General features: G+C 37.2%; 1 protein-coding gene across 1 annotated transcript in view; it reads right to left on the bottom strand.

The window, feature by feature from the left end:
- Positions 1–25,044, bottom strand: part of LMLN (leishmanolysin like peptidase) — a 91,323-nt gene extending 66,279 nt beyond the window's left edge. Inside the window, 7 exon segments of the mRNA XM_047734665.1 lie at positions 2,054–2,159; positions 6,773–6,951; positions 9,706–9,823; positions 10,336–10,418; positions 11,478–11,508; positions 12,167–12,264; positions 24,826–25,044. Coding sequence (XP_047590621.1) covers positions 2,054–2,159; positions 6,773–6,951; positions 9,706–9,823; positions 10,336–10,418; positions 11,478–11,508; positions 12,167–12,264; positions 24,826–25,044 — 834 coding nt within the window.

The raw sequence follows: 25,044 nt of genomic DNA, 5'->3' as shown, positions 1-25,044 counted from the left end.
TTTTGTATACTGAGAAGATGTTATAGCTTATATCTAAATAACTAACAATCACAATGATCACTTAATTAACCAATTCCTTTGGCAAATTTCTTTGCTTACACAACTGGGGCCTCTGTGTCATTCAAGGCTTGACAAAATGATTAATGGAATCCAAATTATTCTTTTATTCCTGCATTTCTTCTTCTTTTTTAATCTCTGAAGATGCAAAGGACACTTAATTGAGTCAGCTAAGGAAATCTGAATAGTTCTTTATATACAATTCATTGAAGTTATACAAAGCTTAAAATAGTATCATTTGCCTCATCCTGTGTAATATTCTAAATACACATTTTCCCACTCTATCAGCTTGAAAATTCTTCTAAACACTCACACCTCAAAAGCTTATTAGGTATTTAAAGCAACACTGTAATTGAAAGCTATTAGCATATATAACTTTAGGGGGAATCTCTGTAAAAATATAATTCTTGCCATTGTCCAAGATGGTTTTTGAGACTTAAGCTAATATTTAAAATTTCTTAGGTTTTTACAATTTTTAAAGTAATTCAAATACGCAAAAAGTAAAAAAGAACTGGAGGCTTATGTATCTTCTTTAAGGTTAAGGTGTTAATTTTACCGTATTTTCTTTAAACTTTTAAGAAATAAAACACTGCAGAGTAAATATGACTGAAGCCCCATTACCTAACTCTTTCCTCCCTCTTCCTAGAAGTAACCACTACCAAAAAAAAAAAAAAAAAAAAAAAAAAAGTAACCACTACCTTGAAGTCAATGTGCATAACTTTCATACATGCTTTTATAGTAAATGATATCTAGCTTTAATTTGTGATTCCTTGACTGCTAAAGTAAGTCTGAATACCTTCTCATACATTTTTCAGTCAATTGAAATTTTTTCTTTTGTGAATTGCCTGTTCATAACATAATCTATCTCATGCCTGGGATCTCTGCATTTATGTTCACTTATGTATTCACTTAAAACCTGTTGTTTTTCTTTGTTTCTCTCAACATCAAATAACTGTAGTTTTTAGATGTTACTTAGAATGATCCTTGTCTTTCACCTCAATTAGCAGGTTCAGTTTACTTTTTTAAATAAAAGAAAAAGACATGATTCATGTTAGAATCCCCTTCCTTAAAGGACATAAATGCTGTCTGGTTACAATGGAGTTTCACTGAGTCATTCAATGCTGATTTTAAGACAGGCTTGCTTTTCAAGGTCATACATGACAGCTCACTAAGTAAGACTAATACATAATTGCCACTAATTTTTTTTTAACACCCTATATTCATAGCATGGTCCTAGGACATTTCTGTTTTATCTTATTTAATCTCCAAGAAAAAAAAATCCACTCTAGTATGTACTACCATTATCATTTTAACAAATGAAACTGAGGCTTGCAACGGCTAAATAATTTACACAAGAGCCCAAAGATTTTCATTGGTGGAATTAAGAAGATTCACACTTAAATCTGTGTGATCTATTCTCTCTCAATGACTGCATTTTACTACCATCTATTTTCTAAATACATAAATGGCATCAAGACAACATTTCCTAGGGTCTTAGATAACTTTAATTAATTTCCTGGACATATTATAAAAGTTCACTAATCTGGACAAATAGGGAAAAAGGAAGGAGAGGTTCTGAATAAGTAAATTTAAATTTTAGAAGGCCTAAGCAGCTCAAGAGGGCTTTTGCAATCAGATCTCTGTAAAAGATAAGAAAGATCTATAAAAGCATTATCAATTATCACTTTAGAGGAAAGTAAGTTTTTCTAAATTACTGTTTTTTTTAAAATAGTGATCATTTTCTCAAAACTCCTATTTACCCAATGAATTTACTTGCTTAATTATTTTAGGTAGTATAACTCAACCAAGCCATTATCTTAATCATTAAAAATTCTCTATTGGCAGAGGCCTAATAATCTAGGTTTTACAGACATAAATCTAAGAATCCAAAATTTAACATACATATCAACATGACAGCATAATAAGCAGAAAATCAAAGCACAAAAAACAAAACAACAACAACAAAAAAAAAACAGTAGTTAACAGCAAAATTTACCAGGGCATGAATAATTTCATGTTTTACTGTGGACAGCATCCCAATAAACTCCTGAGGCTGGGTAGAGATCATATTTGGACACAGGTTAGCATATCCTGCTATTGGCCTGTTAAAATAGACATTGAATTTTTTATTATATTCCAGAAAAATATGTATTATATTTACTAACCTCTACTTTTATCATCCCCCCAAGTTTTTATTTAAATTCCAGCTAGTTAATATACAGTACAATATTAGTTTCAGGTACTAACCTATACTTTTCTACAAAACATTGACAAAGGTAAGAAAAGTCTTTGCTAAATATCAAATGTCGTTTTGTACCGTAACATCTAACTCACTGTCTTATACTTTCAAGACATATACCTCTTGTTTTCCCATGGTGTGGCTCATTAGCACCAGTCCTCACAAAAGGAAAGTTAATATAAAAAGTAAAATACATCTCAGTGTGATTTTATAAAATATGTTAATATGTACCAAAAGAGGACTGAGAAACTTAAATCCTAACACTAGTTTACTTGCAAAATCATTTTTGACTTCGGCATTTAACTATATTTACAGGCACAGGGGTAAGTAGGTCGGTGGAGAGGGAAGCTAGATGTACAATAGGACAATAAGCAAATCATTTAGGGTGCTCACCTTTCTTATGACCATCTTGCTATTCCCTTTCTAACATGGCCTTCATTCGCATAAAGATTTTTTTTTTAATCTTCCCATCATCTTCTTTCAGTCTACATTTAATTCTATCACTTTCTGATCCTAGAACCTGAGAGTGAAAGAGCTGATTCACCCCTAGCATAATTCATTCAGTTCCACCACGCACCTACCTGTTTTTCAAAACTGTGGCAAATAGACAACAGTAAGGAAATCCAAAGTCCTTTCTCCCACCACTACCCTAACATTTTACCACTTAAAATGTAACCATCTTTTCCAAAGTAACATTTGCCTTATTTAAGTAAGAAACACGCCGCATACTTTGTTCACACTTGAGAACAGACTTAGACTTAAAAAGTATGATTGTTACTCACTTACCAGAACACTGCCACACTGACCTCTAAAATACAAAATGGATGTCATGGCCAGGCTTAAACCCCATAGGGACTTCTCACAGCATTTACAATAAAACAGCCCTATCTCTCCAATGCATTTCCTTAAGTTCTCATCCTCAAACCCAGTGTCCACAGAAGTGGCTTCTAACAGCAACAGGCACACATGGATTCTTCCTAACATACATCTTTCTCAAGCTCTTTATTTGGCTGAAGCTTAACAATGCTCAGGTTACACCTAAAGTTTCAATTTCAAAGAGGCTATCTTTGCCATAATTTAGATTATGTTTCCCCTTTTTCCTTTTATGTTATAGTACCCTTTTCCCCCCTATAATTTATCACGTTTTGAAATGACATTTCTTTGTAAGTATTTGGTATCTGTCTCCCTCTGGAATTTGTATGTTCTTTGATGCAGGTACATGTGTTTGTTTTGTTCACCTAGTCTGCCGGCAACATATTAGGCACTCAAATATTCATGGAATGAATTAATGTGGCAGTTTTGAAGGAAAGTTTCTCAACTAAAAGATTAAAAAAGAACTGAAGATATACTTTTTCTTCCAACATCAACATCAGAAGAAACAAAATTCTTTTCCCAGATATAAGAAGACAAAGACGACACAATATTCACAGATACAAATAACACTTACTCTTTTAGTTACTCATTTATATCAAATATGAACTGAAAGTTAAAAGTGCTTTAAACATAATAGCAGTGCAAAGAAACTGAAACACACCTCTGGGTTATGGGATTCTCATCTGTGTGATGGTTCCTATGCTGGATTCTCTCACCAAAAGACAACTAGATACTTCAGGTATGTTCAGCATTGTCAGATGCTGACAGGAGATGAACTAATCTACAATATCCATCTCAACATGGGATTTTATATCCCTCTCCTGACTTTTCCAAGGAAGCCACTCTGTTCCTAATGCATAAGGTTCACTTTAATATCTTTTATTAAAAGAAAAATAAAGTTAATAAAAACTTATTGTGAAAGGGTATATAGCAAAACAACATAGAAATATATAAAGAAAAACATGAAAATTCTGTTCTACAACCTACTTCCCTCTAAATTTCACTTTCAGAATTAAATGTTATCAGTAATTTGGGGGGGTGGCGCCTGAGTGGTTTAGTGGGTGAGGCCTCTGCCTTTGGCTCAGGTCATGATCTTAATTTAAGGTCCTGGGACTAAGCCCCACATCCAGCTCACTGCTCAGCAGGGAGCCTGCTACCCACCCCCTGTCCCTCTCTGCCTGCCTCTCTGCCTATTTGTGATCTCTGTCAAATAAATAAATAAAATCTTTAAAAAATAATTTGGGTTTATTTTTAGCGTAACCAGTCATCCTAGTTTGTCCAGGACTGAGGGGTTTCCCAGGATACGAGATTTTCAGTTCTAAAACAAGGGAAGTCCAGGCCAAATTGGAATGGCTGGTAATCCTAATTATTTCTTTTTCCTTAGCATATTCAAGTACATATATAAACCTTAAAACAAACACGTAATCATATTATATATACTGTTTTACAATGGTCTTTGACTCTCAATAGTATATTGAAAATGAAATTGTGTGTGTATGTGTGTGCACAATCCATACAGTTTAGTTCAAATTAAGATAACCATGATTTTGTAGCACTACTATTATGAAGGTATATTTCACACAGACATCTACATTAAGAAAGTACCTCATTTTATGAGATAACTTATCATTCATTTAGCACTCCAAATACCACATTTCCTTGGTACTGAGACAGCATTAATTACAAAAAATCATAAAGCTAATAACAACTTCTCAGGAAAAAAGGAATACTCTATTAAATACATGTATTTTCACTAAATAATAGCGTGTGTGTGTGTGTGTGTGTATGCAAAAACATATAGCACTTTCTTTTTCAGTATTACATTCAATCATTTGACTCAGCTTTCCCAACATTTAGAAGCTAAAGATTTTTGGGTAGATTTCACAGATCATCAGTTACACAGCATCATGGTAACAGACTGTTTTGCATAATCCATGATGCTGATTTTGACCATATCCTTAACACCTTTAGGTAAACATATACCAGTGTTTCCTTTGCATTGCCTACTTGATTCAACTAGTAATTTCATTTTTCTTTTCCTCAAATGAACAACACACCAACAGAAATGAAACAGCTCTTTAAATTCAACTAGCCTTGACAGAGGAACATTCAAGACCTTAGCAACGGTCCAAATATACACATGAACTGGTCACATTAACTCTCCTAGATTTGAGAATGTTACAATCTATCCTGAGACATGGCGATTTCTACTATCTTCAACTGATTTGTCTGGAGTATGACAGGCAATCTTCTGCATATACAATAACATTTCATTTCAAGTCGGCTTCACTGAGAAATTTTTTTTTTAAAGATTTTATTTATTTATTTGACAAATAGAGATTACAAGTAGGCAAGAGAGGCAGGCAGGAAGAGGGAGGAGGAAGCAGGCTCTCCGCAGAGCAGAGAGCCCGATGTGGGGCTTGATTCCAGGACCCTGGGATCGTGACCTGAGCCGAAAGCAGAGGCCTTAACCTACTGAGCCACCCAGGCGCCCCTCACTGAGAAATTTTTTTTAAGATTTTTTATTTATTTATTTGACAGATAGAGATCGCAGGTAGGCAGAGAGGCAGGCAGAGAGAGAGGAGGAAGCAGGCTCCCTGCTGAGCAGAGAGCCCGATACGGGGCTCGATCCCAGGACCCTGAGATCATGACCTGAGCCGAAGGCAGAGGCTTTAACCCACTGAGCCACCCAGGCGCCCCTCACTGAGAAATTTTTAAAAAATCTTTTGTAAATAGAGAGCCTCTAAATATTTTTTTAATTTTTTTAAATGATCTTATTTATTTATTTGAGAGAGAGAGAGAGAGCATGAGAGGAGAGAGAGATCAGCGGGAGAAGCAGACTCCCCTCCGAGCAGGGAGTCCAATGTGGGACTCGATCCCAGGACTCCAGGATCATGACCTGAGCTGAAGGCAGTTGCTTAACCAACTGAGCCACCCAGGCGCCCCTCACTGAGAAATATTTTTAAGATTTTTTATTTATTTATTTGACAGAGAGAGATCGCAGGTAGGCAGAGAGGCAGGCAGAGAGAGAGGAGGAAGCAGGCTCCCTGCTGAGCAGAGAACCCGATGCCGGGCTCGATCCCAGGACCCTGAGATCATGACCTGAGCCGAAGGCAGAGGCTTTAACCCACTGAGCCACCCAGGCACCCTTCACTGAGAAATTTAAAAAAATCTTTTGTAAATAGAGAGCCTCTAAATATTTTAAGTGATAATTTATCTAAGTGAAGGACACAGCAAGTAATATAACAATTAGATGAACAGTTATTTTGAACATCTTACAGATTTAACAGAGGTGCCAAAACTAAAGTTAAAATCATTTCCTTAGGTATTTATTTACTTCCAAAGGACTCTCCACAGTAGACTTTTTCTCTGGAGCTGGTACTGACATTACCATATGGTAACAGTTCTACCACCTGACACTCTCCTCCTCCCACCATCCCCCCTACGCCCTGTCACCCCCACTCCTCCATCCTAGCAGAGTATAGTTTCTTACAACTGGAGGCAATCTGGAAAATGCAAACATCCTGTACTCTAAACGCTTAGGATTCTTTTTAAGAGTTCCCATATTAGATCTTGGAAAATAAGTCTCAGGGGAAAGTTTACCTGTCCATTTTTGCTTCCTGCTGACAATAGGCTGCATAAGAGATGATGTTTTCGTGGCTGCACCTCTCGGTGGCCAGAGCACCAACATACAGAACAAAGTCTGCATCCCGGACGCCTTCTTGGTCTTGCACACCCACTGCCACACAGGACCACTTACCCCCACGGCAGACCCTGCATCGCTGCGCCCGTGGTGGGCAATGGAAAATCAAACCAGAGACAAGGTTAGCTGTAGGGACTTTTATTTTATGTGAACCCAGATTCTAAATTTGTATGATTTAACAGTTATTACCCTCCAACTTTTATCAAAATCCATTCCTACCTCTACTCAGTTCCTATCTCTAATTCTGAATTTATTTTGCTAAAATTTCTACTTTATGAGTGATAATAAAAATCTATAATCTTAATTAAAACAATCAAATGTTTTTTTTTTTAAAGATTTTATTTATTTATTTGACAGAGAGAAATCACAAGTAGGCAGAGAAGCAGGCAGAGAGAGAGGAGGAAGCAGGCTCCCTGATGAGCAGAAAGCCCGATTCGGGGCTCGAACCCAGGACCCGGGATCATGACCTGAGCCGAAGGCAGTGGCTCAACCCACTGAGCCACCCAGGCGCTCCAACAATCAAATGTTTTTTAAGGGGAGCCAACCAGGACGTAAAAAAAAGAAATAAAGTTTTAAACTTTTAAACTTTGACACTTAGTGAAAATTACAGAGGACCTTCTTGTGTATGTGTGTATATATATGTGCATATTCCTAGGAATCTACAGTTATTTCAAAATTAATTAATAAAAAGCTTTTTATCCAATGGAAATGTATTTTTCTATTATAAAGTAATTCATGTATCTTGTTAAAAATTCATATAATACATACATACACAAAGTAAAAAGTTAAAGTCATCTTTACCTTTTAAAGATGATTTTAAAGGGTAAAGTCACCTCACCATCACTCTTATTTCTAGTTTTCTAATCAAATCTTTGCCCCTGTAACATCTGTTTTTTAGAGAACTTCTCTCAAAGCTCCTAAACAATTATGAACTCCCAACTTACAGTTTAAAAAAATCAGTAAATTGTGATTTTTTTGTGTAAATAATGTTTTCATAGAGAAATAAACAGAAATCCTCATTTCATTACATTGTTTACTCTTGTTTCTCTAATACATATATTTATAATTTTTCAGTTTAATTACTTTAACCTATTAATAGTGTTAAAAGAAGTTGTGATTTTTAAACATTCTTTTCCATGATCACTCATGTATTAAAAAAAAAAATCACGACACCCTCAACCCTTCTTACATCAAGATGTAAGAAGCAGAATTTGGAGAAGCCAAGAGACTGAGAAACAAAAAATACCTCAGAAAAAAAGGAAAGCAATGCCTTTTTTTTTTTTTTTTTTTAAAGATTTTACTTTTAAGTAATCTCTACACTCAATGAGGGGCTCAAACAAACTCATGACCCAGATTGATCAGCATGCTCTTTTGACTGATCCAACCATGTACCCCAAGGACTTCTTAAAATGTCTACAAAATGCCTCTAAATTTCTTGGGAAAAAAGCTGGATATGCAATTAACAAGTTTTAAAAAATTTTAAACATGTCCCTAAAACCTTTTATACACTACGAAGAACTCTGAGAAAAGAAATGAAAGCTGAGGGGCGCCTGAGTGGCTCAGTGGGTTAAGCCGCTGCCTTTGGCTCGGGTCATGATCTCAGGGTCCTGGGATCGAGCCCCGCATCGGGCTCTCTGCTCAGCAGGGAACCTGCTTCCTCCTCTCTCTCTGCCTGCCTCTCTGCCTGCTTGTGATCTCTATCTGTCAAATAAATAAATAAAAAATCTAAAAAAAAAAGAAATGAAAGCTGAGTAAATTAGTTGTATTAGGGCCAACATATAGTCCTCTAAAAGCCTTATGGAGCTTCAAATAACTTAATAAAAAAAATTACAAAGAAAACTTCATCTAAACGTATGCTTAATTTTGGTTACAAAGTAAATGTTCAAGTAATATATTCACTTTCTAGAAGTAACCAGAGAACAGTTCAATAGAGAAAAACAGCTAAGGCAATAATATTTTCATATGTGTATGTATAATAAATTGGTTTTCTGGTATACACATTTAAAATTTTTATCTTTTTACTGATAAGTAATATATCCTTAATATGAAAAATCAGAACATTACAAAATTACATAACTTACCAAAGAAAAGCCCCCACTCCAACTCTTAAAGAAAACCATTAATATTTTGGTATGGCTCCAGATTCTTTAGTGTGTGTGTATACCTCTAGATTGCTTCATAATTTTTTATTGTATATGTACATACTTTTTTATTTTTTGTGTTTTTGTTTCAGTTTTATTAAGTTGAATTATCGATTATAATTCTTAAATAAAATAGGCTAACTGATTTCCAACTTGTTTTTCATTTAAGACCTAAATATCTCTCCAAGTCAGTAGATGGAGATCTACTTCATTCTTTAATAGCTGCATGGTATTCCATTATAGGATTATACCATAATTTAATACTAATATAGGCATATTTATAGTTTTGCAAAGAATATCCTTGAACACATATTGCATATTTGCAAGTATTTTTATGGAATACATTTCCAAATTGGGTTGAAGCACACCATACATATTTTTTATTTTAAGAGATAATGTCAAATTGCCCTTCAAAAATACTTAATATATACCTGCTAGAAGATGTTTTGGAAGATAAAATTCTAAGCTGAAATGATTCAGCAGCCCCAGAGACAAGTTGAAAAAAAGAAAAAAAAGGAAAGAAGGTATCATCAAATTCATTTGAAAATAAATGAAAGAATAAAATGAGAAAAATGAAGCTTCTGAACTTAAGACTATAAAAACTTTTTGGTGACACTCACAGATTCAAAATCTCCCTCTCTCAGTTTATTCTAAAGACTAAAAACAGAGCTGCTAAGAATAGGTTGAATTACCTGGAGGTGCTCCTCAGGCACTGTAACTGGGCCACATTTTGTATGCTCTGCAAATTCCCCAGTGCAGTATCTATGGGGATCATTTTCCTTCTGTAGGTATCGGTTTGTTGCACGTTGTCTTCAGTTCATTTGTACATCAAAATTCAATTACAAAAAAACAAAAACAAAAACAAAAAACCATAGAAGAAAAGAAAGAAAACTAGTTCACAGCAGTTAAAAACATTAAAAAAGCTACTATACTAGTTCATTAATAATAACTACTATTTTTGTTAGAAAAGTGGACTAAGAAAGAATTTTGGTTGCATGGGAAATTCTCCTAAGCTAGGTTTCAGACACCCAAATACTTCATAAGCCTCTACTGTAGACACATGAGGGAGGGAGGGGATGTGGAGAATAAGCAACTACACCCCAGAAAAAGATCCAGCAGGTCACCTCATAGTAGAAAATCAGGGAAAGAATGATTACCTAACAGACGCTTTCTTATTCCCTTTAAATACCTTGCAGTTTGGTCACTAAGGACAAACATAATAAAATATCCTATATGAGTTTCATAATTTGTCATACTGACAGAATGGGGAGGTCAGAGTACCAAACAACGAAAGAAAATGACCTGTATAGAATGTGACATACCTGCTAAGTAAGATAGTGCCTGCAGGTCTCCGAACCTGAAAAGTCTTCTCTAAATAAGAAATAGCTTGTGGAAAAAGTTTATTCTAAATAAAAGTTGAAAAAAAAAAGTCAGAATTATAGTTAAAGGACAAGTATATTTAAAACAAGTAAGCTTAGGATATTAATGACTGAGGGGAAAAAAGGGGAAAACTTTACAATTCTGGAATACAGACGCTAGTCAGTCAAAGATTGTGTGGAAAGAGAATGAGTCTAGGAGCAAAGGAATTTCCTTATTTTCTTAGTTGAGCTTGGGGAAAGGAAATAAAGTGAAAAGTTCCTTCCCCGTCTCTACTGAAATAGAATATAAGAATATAGAAGTCTCAACTAATCTAAATTACTTCAAATTTGGGAGCAAATTAGATGACTCCAATATTAAGGTAATTTATGTTAAAATCTTATGTTTAGAAGATCTACTTTAATTTCACCGTATGTGTGACTCTGTAACAGCTAAGACACTGCTGACGTTAGCACCTCTATACTCAACTTCAGCATGTCATATATCAGACACATCCACCTGCAGGGGAATGAGTATTTCCACAAGACAACAGTGTTCTCGATGTATTTCAAAAATTGTCTTTTTCACTGTATCTTTAGCATGTTCTATTCCCACAAAACATAAGAGAACAAGGAAGAAAACAAGAAGACTGATTTACTATTAAATTGTAAAATGAGAAGACTAATTTAGCATCAAATAGGGACAAAATTTTGGTGAATGCATCACAGAGACGCTTTTGAGGAAAATGATAAAAATGTTCACTACCAACACCTTCTATTCATTCATTCATTAAATAATCAGCATATATTTTCTTTGTTGAAGTATAATTTATATATAATAAAGTGTACCCACTTCAAGTATCAAATTCAAGCCATAAGTATTTAAGACATACTGGGGCACCTGGGTGGCTCAGTGGGTTAAGCCTCTGCCTTCGGCTCAGGTCATGATCCCAGGGGCCTGGGATCGAGTCTCGCATCGGGCTCCCTACTCAGCAGGGAGCCTGCTTCTCTTCATCTCTCTCTGTCTGTCTCTCTGCTTACATGTGATCTCTCTCTCTTTGTCAAATAAATAAATAAAATCTTAAAAAAAAAAAGTATTTATGACATACCTTTACAAGGTATCTTTTCTCAGGGAGCAATCTGAAAATCAAGACATAAAACATAAGAATTCCACGGTGGGCACAGCACTGTCTCATTAGTTCAGAGTATATCTGGCAGGAGCCCCAAGGAATGCTCTGTGGAAGATCTAGTATCAGTTCTCTAAAATCTTAATTTACCTCAAGAAACATTGAGCTTACTCTGTACCAACACAATGCTAGGCATGATCATGTTATCCCATTCTTTTGGGAAATTAAGGAGAGGGAAAGACATCAGTTACTCCTAATAGCTCTTCATACATGATTACAGATTCATAATTTATTTTCTGAACCCCTCTTACACTAACTGAAAAATTAGACTATCATCCCTTTGGCTAATAATTTTGTAAATGTTCTTATTATATATATTAATACTTTTATTTTTCCTCCATGTACTTATTGAGGAGGTGCCTTCCAGGTATGTTATGACCACAGACAAGTTGATACATACTTGCTCTGTTAAAACTGTTGATGATGTATAGATTGATTTTAATCATATCCCATGGTCATCATCCTTCCAGACTAAAAGACATTATTAGCTTAATTCCATCTTGAAGGTGCATTAGCATGTAGCTCCATGTATGGATCTTCAGGTAACAAATGGAAATATCTTTACTACTTTGATTCGTAATTGTAAAAAGACAAAATAATGGTGTACTTACTCGTCAATACTTTTATCATAGACAGTCTTGATTCTTAAATGTTCATCAACATCTCTTTTTACAACATGATTTGCCTTAAGATGAACCTTATTTATGACCTGAAAAAAAAAAAGATTTAAAAAATGTTTAAAGGGTGTTTTATAGATTAGCTAATGGAGATTCTAACCAGAAAAAAAATAAAAGAACTAAATAAATGAAGAGTTGTTTCATGTTCACGGATAGGAAGACTCAATATTGTCAGAATGTCAGTTCTTCCCAGTTTGATAAGTAGATTCAATGCAATCCCAATTAGAATCCCAGGAAGTTATACTGAGGACACCAAACAAACTGATTCTAAAGTTTATATGGAAAGGCAGACCCAGAATAGCCAACACAATGTCAAAGGAGAAGAACAAAGTTGGAAGACTGATACTATCTGACTTCAAGATTTACTATAAGCTATAGTGATCAAAACGTGGTACTAACAAAAGAGACAAACATTTATTGCAGCATTATTTAAAACAGCTAAGATACAGAAGCAGCCTAAATGTCCTTTGACAGATGAATGGATAAAGAAGATATGGTATAAAAAAAAAGAAGATGTGGTATTAGACAATGGAATATTACTGAGCCATAAAAAAGAATGAAATCTTGCCATTCATGACAACACAGATACATCTCCAGGGTATTATGGTAAGTGAAAGAGAAAGGCAACATGATTTTAGTTATATCTGGAGTCTAAAAAACCGAAAATGAACAAACATACAGTGCAACACATATAATAAATACAAGATACATATTGTAATCACTAGTGCAAACACTCAAATATATTGCATTTTACTGAAATTTAATTACAACTCAATTTAAAAAGTAAAGCAAAGAGATATAGCTAAAAAGTCAACAGAAGAATCAAAATAGAATATTAAAGAGGAAACAAAGAAAAAAGTGGAACAGAGAAACAGCTGAACTGCAGACCCAAATCCAACTCTCAATAATCATATTTAAATGTAAATAGACTCTAGAACATTTCCATTAAAAAGCAAAGATTGTCAGACTAAGATCCAACAATTTATTTTTACAAGAAACCCATTTTAACTATAAAGACCTAAAGGGTTGAGAGTGTAAGAATGGAACAAGATATATTATGTAAACATTGATAAAAAGAAAGCCAGAGTGGCTATACTAGTATTAGACAAAGTATATTTCTTTTTTCTTTTCTTTTTTTTTTTTAAGATTTTATTTATTTATTTGAGAGAGAGAGACAGTGAGAGAGAGCATGAGTGAGGAGAAGGTCAGAGAGAGAGAAGCAGACTCCCCGTGGAGCTGGGAGCCCGATGCGGGACTCGATCCCGGGACTCCAGGATCATGACCTGAGCCGAAGGCAGTCGTCCAACCAACTGAGCCACCCAGGCGTCCCAAGACAAAGTATATTTCTAAACAAGGAATACTATCAGGGATAAAGAGAAGGGCAATACATAGTGCTAAATGAGTTAATTCAACGAACACATAACGATCTAAAACATGTAACCACCTAACAGCACAGCTTCAAACTACATGAAGCAAAAACTAAAAAAATAGACAAATCCACAGTTATAGCTAGAGGCTTCAACACTTACACCTCAGTAATCAGTGCAGACCAGAGACAAAATCAGTAAGGATATGGGAGACCTATGTAGCACTACAACTAACTTAACTGAACCAACATTTATAGAACACTTGCCCCAATAATAGCAGAATGTACATTCTTCTCAAGTGCACATTGCAACATTCACCTAGATAGATCACATTTTTGGCTCTAAAACAAATCTTTTTTTTTTTTTTTTAAGATTTTATTTATTTGACAGAGATCACAAGTAGGCAGAGAGGCAGGGAGAAAGAGGAGGAAGCAGGCTCCCTGCTGAGCAGAGAGCCCGATGCGGGGCTGGATCCCAGGACCCTGGGATCATGACCTGAGCCGAAAGCAGAGGCTTTAACCCACTGAGCCACCCAGGTGCCCCTCTAAAACAAATCTTAAGAAATACAGAAAACCTGAATCATACAAAGGATGTTCTCTATCCATAACAAAATTAAATTAGAATGCAATTACTGAAAGAAAACAGGGATATTTCCTAATATTTGAAAATCAAACAACAAACTAATCACTAGGTTGAAGAGGAAGTCACAAAAGAGATTAGAAAATATTTTTATAAAGATCTTATTTTTAAATAATCTCTATACCCAACGTGGAACCTGAACTCACAACTCCAAGATCAAGAGTCACATGCTCTACCAATTGAGCCATCCAGGTGTCCCTAGAAAATATTTTAGTTGAATGAAAATCAAATTACAGCAAATTAGTATCTGTGGAATACAGCTAAAGCAGTGTTTACAGGAAAATTTATTTTTAAAAACCCTCAAATTAATGATCTAAGCTTCTATTTTAAGAAACCGGAAAAAGGGGGCACCTGGGTAGCTCAGTCAGTTAAGTTTCTGCCTTGGGCTCAGGTCATGATCCCAGAGTCTTGGGATCAAGCCCCACACTGGGCTCCCTGCTCAGGAGGGAGTCTGGTTCCCTCTTTCCCACTCCCCCTGCTTGTGCTCTTTTTCTCAAATGAATAAATCTTTAAAAAAAAAAGAAAGAAAGAAAGAAAGAAAAAAAAAAAAACAGAAAACGAGCAAACTAAAAAAAAGAAAAAATAAAGAGCAGAAACCAATTAAATGGAAAACAGAAAAATAATAGAGAAATCAATAAAACTAAGAGCTAATTCTTTGAGAAGACTAATATAACTGATAAACTCCTAAGCAGAGAGACCAAGAGAAAGAGAACACCAATTACCAATGTCAAGAATGAAACAGGAGACATTACTACAGACTTTACAGACTGTGATACTGTGATTTACAATAGGAAATATGTATTTGGTTTTTGTCGCATTACTGGCACAGAGTTCTTAAAATCTTAGAACTTCCTAAGTGATGAGAGTGATAAAGGTGTCTTTTGTTAAATTAATGAGGTGACTTTTGGAAAGCACTACGGATGGGGACTGATTGCCAGTGGAGCCAGTGATTAGAGGGTTGGAACTTTCAGTCTCCACCCCTTCATCTCTGATGAGGAGAGGGGCTGCAGTGGAGTTCAATCCTAATGGGTGATGATTTAATCAACCATGTCTATGTGATGAAGCCTCTATAAAACCCAAGATGATGAGATTTGGAGTTTCCTATTGGTGAACACTGTTAACCTTAAAAATAAAACTGCTGGTTATTTTTCCAGCAAAAATGGATTTGGGAATAGCAAAAAACTGCAATCCAGGATAAGCATGATACAATAAAACCATAGGCAAATCTGAAAAACAAAGGAGAGGGATAATACTCTTACAGAGAGAAAAAGGAAACTGGGAGGGCTATTACAAGCAAAATGTCTACTGGAATAAACTGGGAGTTCAAAGTATAAAGGCTTTTCATTTGCTTAGTTGTGAGTCTCTCATTGGCTGGACTATTGCCAGGGAAGGAGCCAAATCATTCTTCCTTCTGCTGGGATAGTAAAATAGTATACACATGCAAGGTCCATCACTTCCTGTTAGGTCTGTAATTGACAATGAATGGCAGGGCATGAGAGCTCCCTCTTGCTGGCCTCCCAGCTCCAATCTAAATGAGGTTTCCCCTTTTATTGATTTTCACACCATATGAGAGAGATTCCTAGAGAAGGGAATGCTCTGATGGGGGGGAAACTCCTTGCCCTTTCTCTGTACCTTGCCCTATGCATGTCTTCCAACTAGTTGTCCTTGAGTTATACTTTTTTATAATAAACCAGTAATCTAGTAGTAAATTTTTTCTCTGAGTTCTATGAGCTGCTCTAGCAAATTAATCCAACCCAAGGAAGGGGTTGTTGGAAACTCCAATCTATAATCATTTGGTCAGAAGCTCAGATGACAGTCTGGACTTAACAACTGGTGCCTGTAATTGTGGAGTGTGGGCCAGTCTTACAGAACTGTGGAATCTGATCCTATCACTGGGTAGATAGTGTCAGAATTGAGTTTCGATTTATGTAGGAGAGTTACTTGGCAATGTGTGGAAAAACTCCCACACGTTGGAATTGATACCAGAACACTTTATTACAGACATTTAAAAGATCAAAAGAGAATACTAAGAAAAATGTTATGCCCATAACTTTGACAACTTTAATGAAACGAAATTCTCTGAAAGATATAACATAATCAAAACACAATGAAGAAGAAATAACCTGAATAGTCCACTATCTATGAAAGAAAATAGTTCATAGTTTACAACTCCCCACTAAAGAAAATTCCAGGTTGAGATGTCTTCATTCATGAATTCTATTAAACATTTAAGGAAGAAACAATAGTGACTTCCTTAAAATGGAAGGGGAAGGAATATTTCCAAACTTATTCTCTGAGGCTGGCATTACCCTAATACTGAACCCAACAGTTACCAGAGGAAAAAAAAAATCTACAGACCAATATCCTTCATAAATATATAAGCAAAATTACCAACATCAGCAAGTTAAATCCGGCAAAATGTAAAAAAGGGTAATACATCATAACCAAGTGGAATTTTAATCTAAGGAATGCAATGCTAGTTTATCATTTAAAAATTTCAAACAATGTAATTCACAACATCAACATACTAAAGAAAAAAAGCTACATAATTATATTAATTGATGCCAAAAAGACATTTAATAAAATTCTGGGGTTCCGGGGCATCTCGGTCAGTTAAGCATCTGCCTTCAGCTCAGGTCATGATCCTGGGGTCCTAGGATCAAACCTCTGACAGGCTCCCTACTCGGCAGGGAGTCTGCTTCTTCCTCTCCCTCTTATCCTTCCCCATGCTTACGTGCTTGCTCTCTCTCTTTCTGAAATGAATAAAAAATCTTTAAAAAAATTCAATATCCATCCATGATAAAAATAAGAATAGAAAATAATTTTCTCCACATGGCAAAGCACATTTGCCAAAAATCTAAAACCTGGGTGGCTCAGTGGGTTAAAGCCTCTGCTTTCGGCTCGGGTCATGATCCCAGGGTCCTGGGATCGAGCCCCGCGTCGGGCTCTCGGCTCGGCGGGGAGCCTGCTTCCTCCTCTCTCTCTGCCTGATTCTCTGCCTACTTGTGATCTCTGTCTGTCAAATAAATAAATAAAAATCTTAAAAAAAAAAAAATCTAAAACCAATACACTTTTTTCTTTTAAAGGGTTTTTTTTAAAATTTTAATATTTAAGATTTAATAATATCTACAACTAATATTCTTCTTTTAAAAAGATTTTATTTATTTGAGAGAAAGACCGTCAAAAGAGCACAAGTGGAGGGGGAGGGGCAGAGGGAAAAGGAAAAGCCAACTCTGCTAAGCAGGGAGCCCAGACCTGAGGCAGGGGTGGTGCCAATCCCAGGACCCAGGATCATGACCTGAGCTGAAGGCAAACACTTAACTGACAGAGAAACTCAGGTGCCCCTACAGCTAATGTTCTTTTTTTTTTTTTTAAGATTTTATTTATTTACTTGACAGAGATAACATGTAGGCTGAGAGGCAGGCAGAGAGAGAGAGGGGAAGCAGGCTCCCTGCTGAGCAGAGAGCCCAATGCGGGGCTCGATCCCAGGACCCTGAGATCATGATCTGAGCCGAAGGCAGAGGCTTAACCCACTGAGCCACCCCGGTGCCCCAATATTCTTAATAATAGAAGACTGAATGCCTTCCTAAGATCAGGAAAAATACAAGAAAGTCTACTCTCACCATTCTTATTCAACGCCATATAGGAGGTCACAGTACCATAAAGCAATATTAATATTAAATATTTAATATAAGCAAAAGATACATATTGTAATCCCTAAAGCAAATACACATACACACACACACACACACACAGATTAAAAGTAAAAGAATGAAAGAGATGTATCACATAAGCTCTATCATAAACAAGCTCAAGTGTCTCTATTAGTATCAGACAAAACAGACCTCAAGACAGGAAGTATTACCAGAAGTAAAGAGTGATATTTTATAATGATAAAGGGTTAATATATCAGGAATTGTAAATATGAATGTATCTAATAACAATGGATTCAAAGTCTACAAAGCAAAAACTGACAGAAGTAAAGAGAAAAAGAAAAAATTTACAATCTTAAGAGATCTTTAAGACCTTTGTATGAGCATAGAAAGCGCTTAGAATACCAGCAATCACTTTACCTTATTGAAACATATAAAAAGCTATAATCAATAACTATAGAATATATATTCTTTGCAAGTATACATGAAAAGTTAAATAGGATATAGCATATGCTGAGGTATAAATATAACAATCTCACATTTCAAAGGACTAAATTCTTACAGAAGACGCTCTCTAAATAACAGTAACAATAAGATCTAGAAAAGGACCCAATATTTAGAAATTATATTTAAACATTTTTAATAACCCTCAGATTAAAGAAGAAATTACCAGGGAAAATAAAAACACTTTGAATCAAACAACAACTAAGCTCCCCTACTCTTGCTCTCTCGCTCACTCTCATCTATCTTAAATAAATCAATATAATCTTAAAAAAAAAAGACAACTCTCAATTAAAGATAAATAAATAAATAAATTACCAAAGCTAACAGTTGGTTATTTAGGATATCTTTATGCCAAAAAATTCAACAGTTCGGATGAAATAAAGTCCTTAAAAACACAAGTTACCAAGACAGGCACAGAATCAAATAGAAAGTATAAACTGACTTGTTATCAGAGAAATTGGATTTATCTAAACTTTTCTACATAGTGGCTGCTTGGGTCCAGAGGTGAAAACAGGGACTGACTAGATAGATAGGTAGATGGATAGATAGATTTTTAGTAATTTCTACACCCAACATGGGGCTCAAACTCATGACCCTGAGATCAAGAGTCACATGCTCTCCTGGCTGAGCCAGCCAGGTGCCCCAGGGATTGACTAAAAATGGGCATAATGGATCTGTTTAAGGTGACGCAACTATTCTAAAACTGGATTGTGCTGATAGCTACACAATTCTCCAAATTTATTAAAAGTCATTGAATTGGACATTTAAGTGGGTGAATTTTATGTTATATAAATTATAGCTCCATAAGAGTTATTTTTTTTTTAAGATTTTATTTATTTGTCAGAGAGAGAGACAGAGTGAGCACAAGCAGGGGGAGTGGCAGGCAGAGGGAGAAGCAAGCCCTCATCGAACAAGGAGCCTGATATGAGACCCAATCCCCGGACCCCGGATCATGACCCAAGCTGAAGGCACGCCTAACCACTGAGCCCCCCAGGTATCCCTCAGTAAGAGTATCTTAAAAACTCTCTACAAAGAAAATGGCAGGCCCACCCAGGTGGTCTCAACTATAAATTATACTAAAATTTAAGGAAGAGATGATTTCAATTTTATACAAACTCTTTTAGAAAATACAAGAAGATGGAACACTTCCCAACTCATTATGTGAGACCAGTATAATTCTGGTATCAAAAATGAACAAAGGGATGCCTAGGTGGGTCAGTCAGTTAAGCGGCTGTCTTCTCTCAGGTCATCATATCCTGCATCGGGCTCCTTGCTCAGTGTGGAACCTGCTTCTCTCTACATGCCACTCCCCCTGCTTGTGTGCTCTCTCTCTCAGTAAACAAAATCTTTAAAAAAAATGAACAAAAACTTCACTAAAAAAAGAATTTATAAACCAACATTACTCATAAACATAGATGCATAAATCTTTAACAGTCTATTAGCAAACTGAATTCAGAGTTATATAAAAAGGATAATACATCCTTAAGTTAGGACCAAGGAGGGTCTATCACAAAAAGAAATTGCTATTTACACAATTTACTACTGGAAAATTCAATGTATTCTATCATATAACAAAATATTTTACATAATTCCATTTGTATAAACTAAGCTCTAAAAGAGACAAAACTAATCTTCTCTTTTTTTAAAAGATTTTGTTTATTTATTTGTCAGAGAGAGAGAGAGAGAACAAGCAGGGAGGGCGGCAGGCAGAGGGAGAAGCAGGCTCCTTGCTGAGTTAGGAGCCCGATGCAGGACTCAATCCCAGAACCCTGGGAACATGCCCTGAGCTGAAGGCAGTTGCTTAACTAACAGAGCCACCCAGGAGTCCTGAGACAAAACTAAACTAATGTTAACAAAAAAAACCAAAAAAAAACAAAACAAAAAAAAAGGGAATAATTGTCGCCTGGGGTATCTGGATAGGGAAAACTGACTGGCACAAGATGGGGCAGGGATCTTTCTGGAGACATAGAAATATTCTGTTAATCATGTAGCCACAAGCTTCTCATGAACTACATGACTGCATTTATTACATTCCAATACATGTAAATTTAGCAGAAAGCTTTTAGGGGCACATGGCTGGATCAGCTGGTAGAACATGTCACTCTTGATCTTGAGGTTGTGAGTTTGAGCTCCATACTGGGCACACAGATTACTTTAAAAAAAAAAAAAAAGTTTAAAATAATATTCCTTCCTTCCTACCTTCCTTCCTTCCTTTTTTAGAGCACTGAGGGGCAGAGAGAGATAAAGAATTCTCAAGCAGGCTCTACTCCCAGCACAGAGCCCCAGGTAGAGCTCGATCTCATAACCCTGAGACCATGACCTGAGCCAAAAGCAAGAGCCAGAAACTTAACCGACTAAGTCTCCCAGGTGCCCCAACAACAAAACTTTTAAAAGTAACAACAAGTGGGATGCCTGGGTGGCTCAGTCAGTTAAGCGGCTGCCTTCAGCTCAGGTCATGATCCCAGGGTCCTCAGACTGAGTCCGGCATTGGGCTCCTTTCTCAGCAGGGAGCCTGCTTCCCTCTCTGCCTCTGCCTGCCACTCTGCCTGTGCGTGCGCGCTCTCTCTCTCTGACAAATAAATAAATGGAATCTTAAAAAAAAAAAAAAAAAAAAGTAACAAGTGAGAGGATGGGGAATGGGTGGAAGTATATGAAACATGAATGAGAGAATATGGTAAGAGTTAAAGCTGGGTGATGGGTCCATGAGCATTCATTATACTATTCTGTTTTTTTGTTCTGTTTTGTTTTCATGTATATAATTAAAAAATGAAACTTAGAGGTTTTGTTTGAAAACAAGTTAAATGTGTCAAAAAAAATTTTTTTTAGTTGGTTCTATACCCAACATGGGGCTTGAACTCACAGATCAAAAGTCTACATCCGGGGCACCTGGGTGGCTCAGTGGGTTAAGCCGCTGCCTTCGGCTCAGGTCATGATCTCTGAGTCCTGGGATCGAGCCCCGCATCGGGCTCTCTGCTCTCTCAGGGAGCCTGCTTCCTCCTCTCTCTCTGCCTGCCTCTCTGCCTGCTTGTGATCTCTCTGTCAAAAAAAAAAAAAAAAAAAAAAAGTCTACATCCAACATGAGGCCTGAACTTAGAGATCAAGAGTCTCACACTCTACCAACTGAGCCAGCCAGGCGCCTCCCTACACCTCCCCTCCTACTTCCCTCCCACCCTCCCAACATGTTTTGTACTTCCCACCACAACCCCAAAAATGTTAACATAATTTCCTATAGCATTTAACAGAGGTGTAGTCACTAGTAGGAGTACAATGAATAATTCTTTTTTTTTAAGATTTTATTTATTTATTTGAACATGAGTGGGGAGAGGGGCAGAGGGAAAGGGAGAATAAGACTCCCTGCTGAGCAGGGAGTACAATACTGGGCTCATTCCTAGGACCCTGGATCATGACCTGAGCCAAAAGCAGATGATTAACTGACTGAGCCACCCAGGCACCTACAATGAATTATTCTTACCTATACTTTATGTTTAGGTTAAAGCTAAGACAATGGTTAGGAGGACTTGCTATTATATAGTCTATGAAGAACCAGGAGATTTATTAAGAATGATAAGTCTCGAAAAGAACTTAATAGCTTGCTTTTAGTATCTGAAGCACTATCACAATTGATTTTGTTTAGCCAAGAGGCATGAATATGAATAGTGGGTAAAAATTTCAGGAAGAGTTTTTAGCTCTATAAAAAGAAGAACTTTAGGGGCGCCTGGGTGGCTCAGTGGGTTAAGCCGCTGCCTTCGGCTCAGGTCATGATCCCAGGTCCTGGGTTCGAGCCCCACATAGGGCTTTCTGCTCAGCAGGGAGCCTGCTTCCTCCTCTCTCTCTGCCTGCCTCTATGCTTACTTGTGATTTCTCTCTGTCAAATAAATAAATAAAATCTTAAAAAAAAAAAAAAAAGAAGATAAAAAGAAGAACTTTATACTGGTGATCTCCAAAAGTAAAGGGGCCGCCTCTGGAGATAATATCCCTATCCACTGAGATGTTCAAAAAGAAGTTGGAGTTTTGAACACTGGCAACAATCACTAGATGAAACTGCTATATATGTTTCCTCCAATGGAGAGATTTTGCAGTTCTTTGAATAGTTTTCTCTTCCTGTAATCTAAATTCAAAGAACGAAGCACAGGGTTTTGCAGGAATGGTTTTGTTGTTTTAGTTGTTTTTAAAGAATTCATCGGGAGTGGGAGAATTGTGGATATATTGTTAAAGGGTACAACCTTGCAACCAGTCAGTAAATAAGCCCTGGAGCTCTAATATAGCATAATGACTATAGTCAACAATACTGTATTATAAACTTAGAACTTGCTAAGAGACTAAAAAAATAAATAAAATTCAGCCAAAATGCAGTGTCATGATAAAAGCTGAAATATAGCTATAAGCCCCAAACTTAGTATATGGTTATAACAGTATGCATAGAACATTTTAGAAATTATCACAAAAATGAGTGGTCTTAGATTTCTGGGCTGAACTGAAAATTTCTAGATTAGTCTTTCTCAATAAAGTAATAAAACAATTATAAAATCAATCATAACATGCCACCCTGCCCCAGGTACTCTATCTCCTTTCCACAAAGAACACTGATTATTGTGGGCTCTCTAAATACTGCTGAGGAATCAGACATAAACCTCATCCCAAGGAACCTTACAATTTAACTACAAAAGCAAGACTACAAAGAAATGCCTGAGAAATAAACCTTCCCCACACAGCAGTACTTGGTTAAGTGCCAGAAGAGATTACAGATAAGACATACTATGAAATGGAAAAAAACATTCTGCTGGAGTGGTTTCAGCTGACTGTCTTGAAGGTAGGGAACTTTAACTAGGGTTAAAAAGAATGTAGGGCACCTGGGTGGCTCAGCGGGTTAAGCCTCTGCCTTCAGCCCAAGTTCCAGGGTCTTGGGATCAAGCCCAGAATCAGCCTCTCTGCTCAGCGGGGAGCCTGCTTCCCTCTCTCTGCCTGCCTCTCTATCTACTTGTGATCTCTCTCTGTCTGTCAAATAAATAAACAAATAAATAAAATCTTAAAAAAAAAAAAAGAATGTAGAGAGGGAGAAAAATGGAAGGAGGCAGGCACTTGCAGGGTAGGAGAACAGGGTAAAGCAAGCAATGTGGTGAAGTGACTTGAAAATAAGCCTGAATTTTGTCTTAGAGAGCCCCCCAATAGCCTTCCAATGCCTTTAGCTCTCCTAACCTTTGGGTCAGTAGTTTCCAATGTGTGGTCTTTGGACAAGTATCATCATCAACCACCCGGGAGACTGAACTGCAAATTCTGCGTACCATCCCAGACCTAATGAGTCAGAAAGTGGGGGAGTGAGACAGCAAACTGTGTTTTAACAAATCCTTTAGGTGATTCTGATGAACTCTCAAGGTGAAAACCACTGTCTACAATTGCCTAAGTAGAACTCTCAGCACAGGAAAGCCATCATGTTCTGAGTGCCTAACTCAGCCACTTTGCTGGGTGCAGAAAGGGAGTTAATACTGTTAGAGTAGGCAGTTTGTTAGGTTCTCACAAGATGCCGCGAGGCCAGCAAAGAGGAAGTCATGGCCATCTATGGAGAAGAGGCCTGTCCTGGCACCAGTCCAAAAGAAAACCACAAGGGACTGCCATCTTGACAGCTTGAGTGACCTCAGCTCATTATACAGTTGTTTTATCATTAGCACTGCGGTTATGAAGGAGCTCCGCCTCTGAAATCTCCACGAGAGTTCTTTATCGGGCAAATAAGGCAAGAAAAAAGGGCATAACCTACATTCCTGGAAGACACCACCCTGTTTCAAGAAATCCTCACTTTAAGTAATGAATATTCCACCCCTCTGTTAACAATTGTCAATAACGGAAACCGAAATCCAGTGGGTTCAGACCTTCCTTGAGCGCACTCTCTCTCACATCTCTAGAATGTAGTTTTACTTTAAGAAACTTTCCTGCTTGGGGGAGTCTGGGTGGCTTAGTCTTTAGGCGTCTGCCTTCGGCTCAGGTCATGATCCCAGGGTCCTGGAATCAAGCCCCACATCGTGCTCCCTTCTTGGCGGGAAGCCTGCATCTCCCTGTCCCACTCCCCCTGCTTGTATTCTCTCTCTCCCTGTCTCTGCCTCTGTCAAAGAAATAAAATCTTTAAAGAAAAAGGAAAGAAAGAACGAAAAGAAAGCTTCCTGCTTGTACTGCTTATGTACCCTGTTGTCTGTCCTTGAATTCTTTCTCCAGGCAGACCAAGAGCCTCCAGCGACATCTTTTGCAGGGGCTGGGTCAAGGGCTCAGGACCCAAGGACCACCCGGTAACAAGGGCAGGTCCAACCCCTAAGAGTTCAGTTTCCGGTCCAATTTCAATTTCTTCTCCAACACACCTTGTTCCAGCAACTACCCTCTACATCTTCGCCTCTCGTGTTACTTTACCCTCACAGCGCCCGTTCCCGCCCCTCCGTCGCCCTACCTCAGTCTCAGAGGGGACGTGGTGCCGGCAGGGAGGGGAACTGTCCAAGGAGACAGGAATTGATGTGGAACTTGCCCAGAGGCCGCCCAACAGGAGTAAAACGCCTTGGACCCATAAAGACCTGCTCCAGCGCCACTGGCTAGGGCCAGGGCCCGAACCCGAGGAACCTGCAACTCCGTCCCATTCGGCCGCCATCTTCGGGCCGAGCGTCGTTACCAT

Source organism: Lutra lutra, chromosome 1 (assembly GCF_902655055.1).
Source record: "Lutra lutra chromosome 1, mLutLut1.2, whole genome shotgun sequence".
Lineage (NCBI taxonomy): Eukaryota > Metazoa > Chordata > Mammalia > Carnivora > Mustelidae > Lutra > Lutra lutra.
The sequence above is the reverse complement of the archived record's forward strand: the minus strand, read 5'-3'. Positions and strand labels throughout refer to the sequence as shown.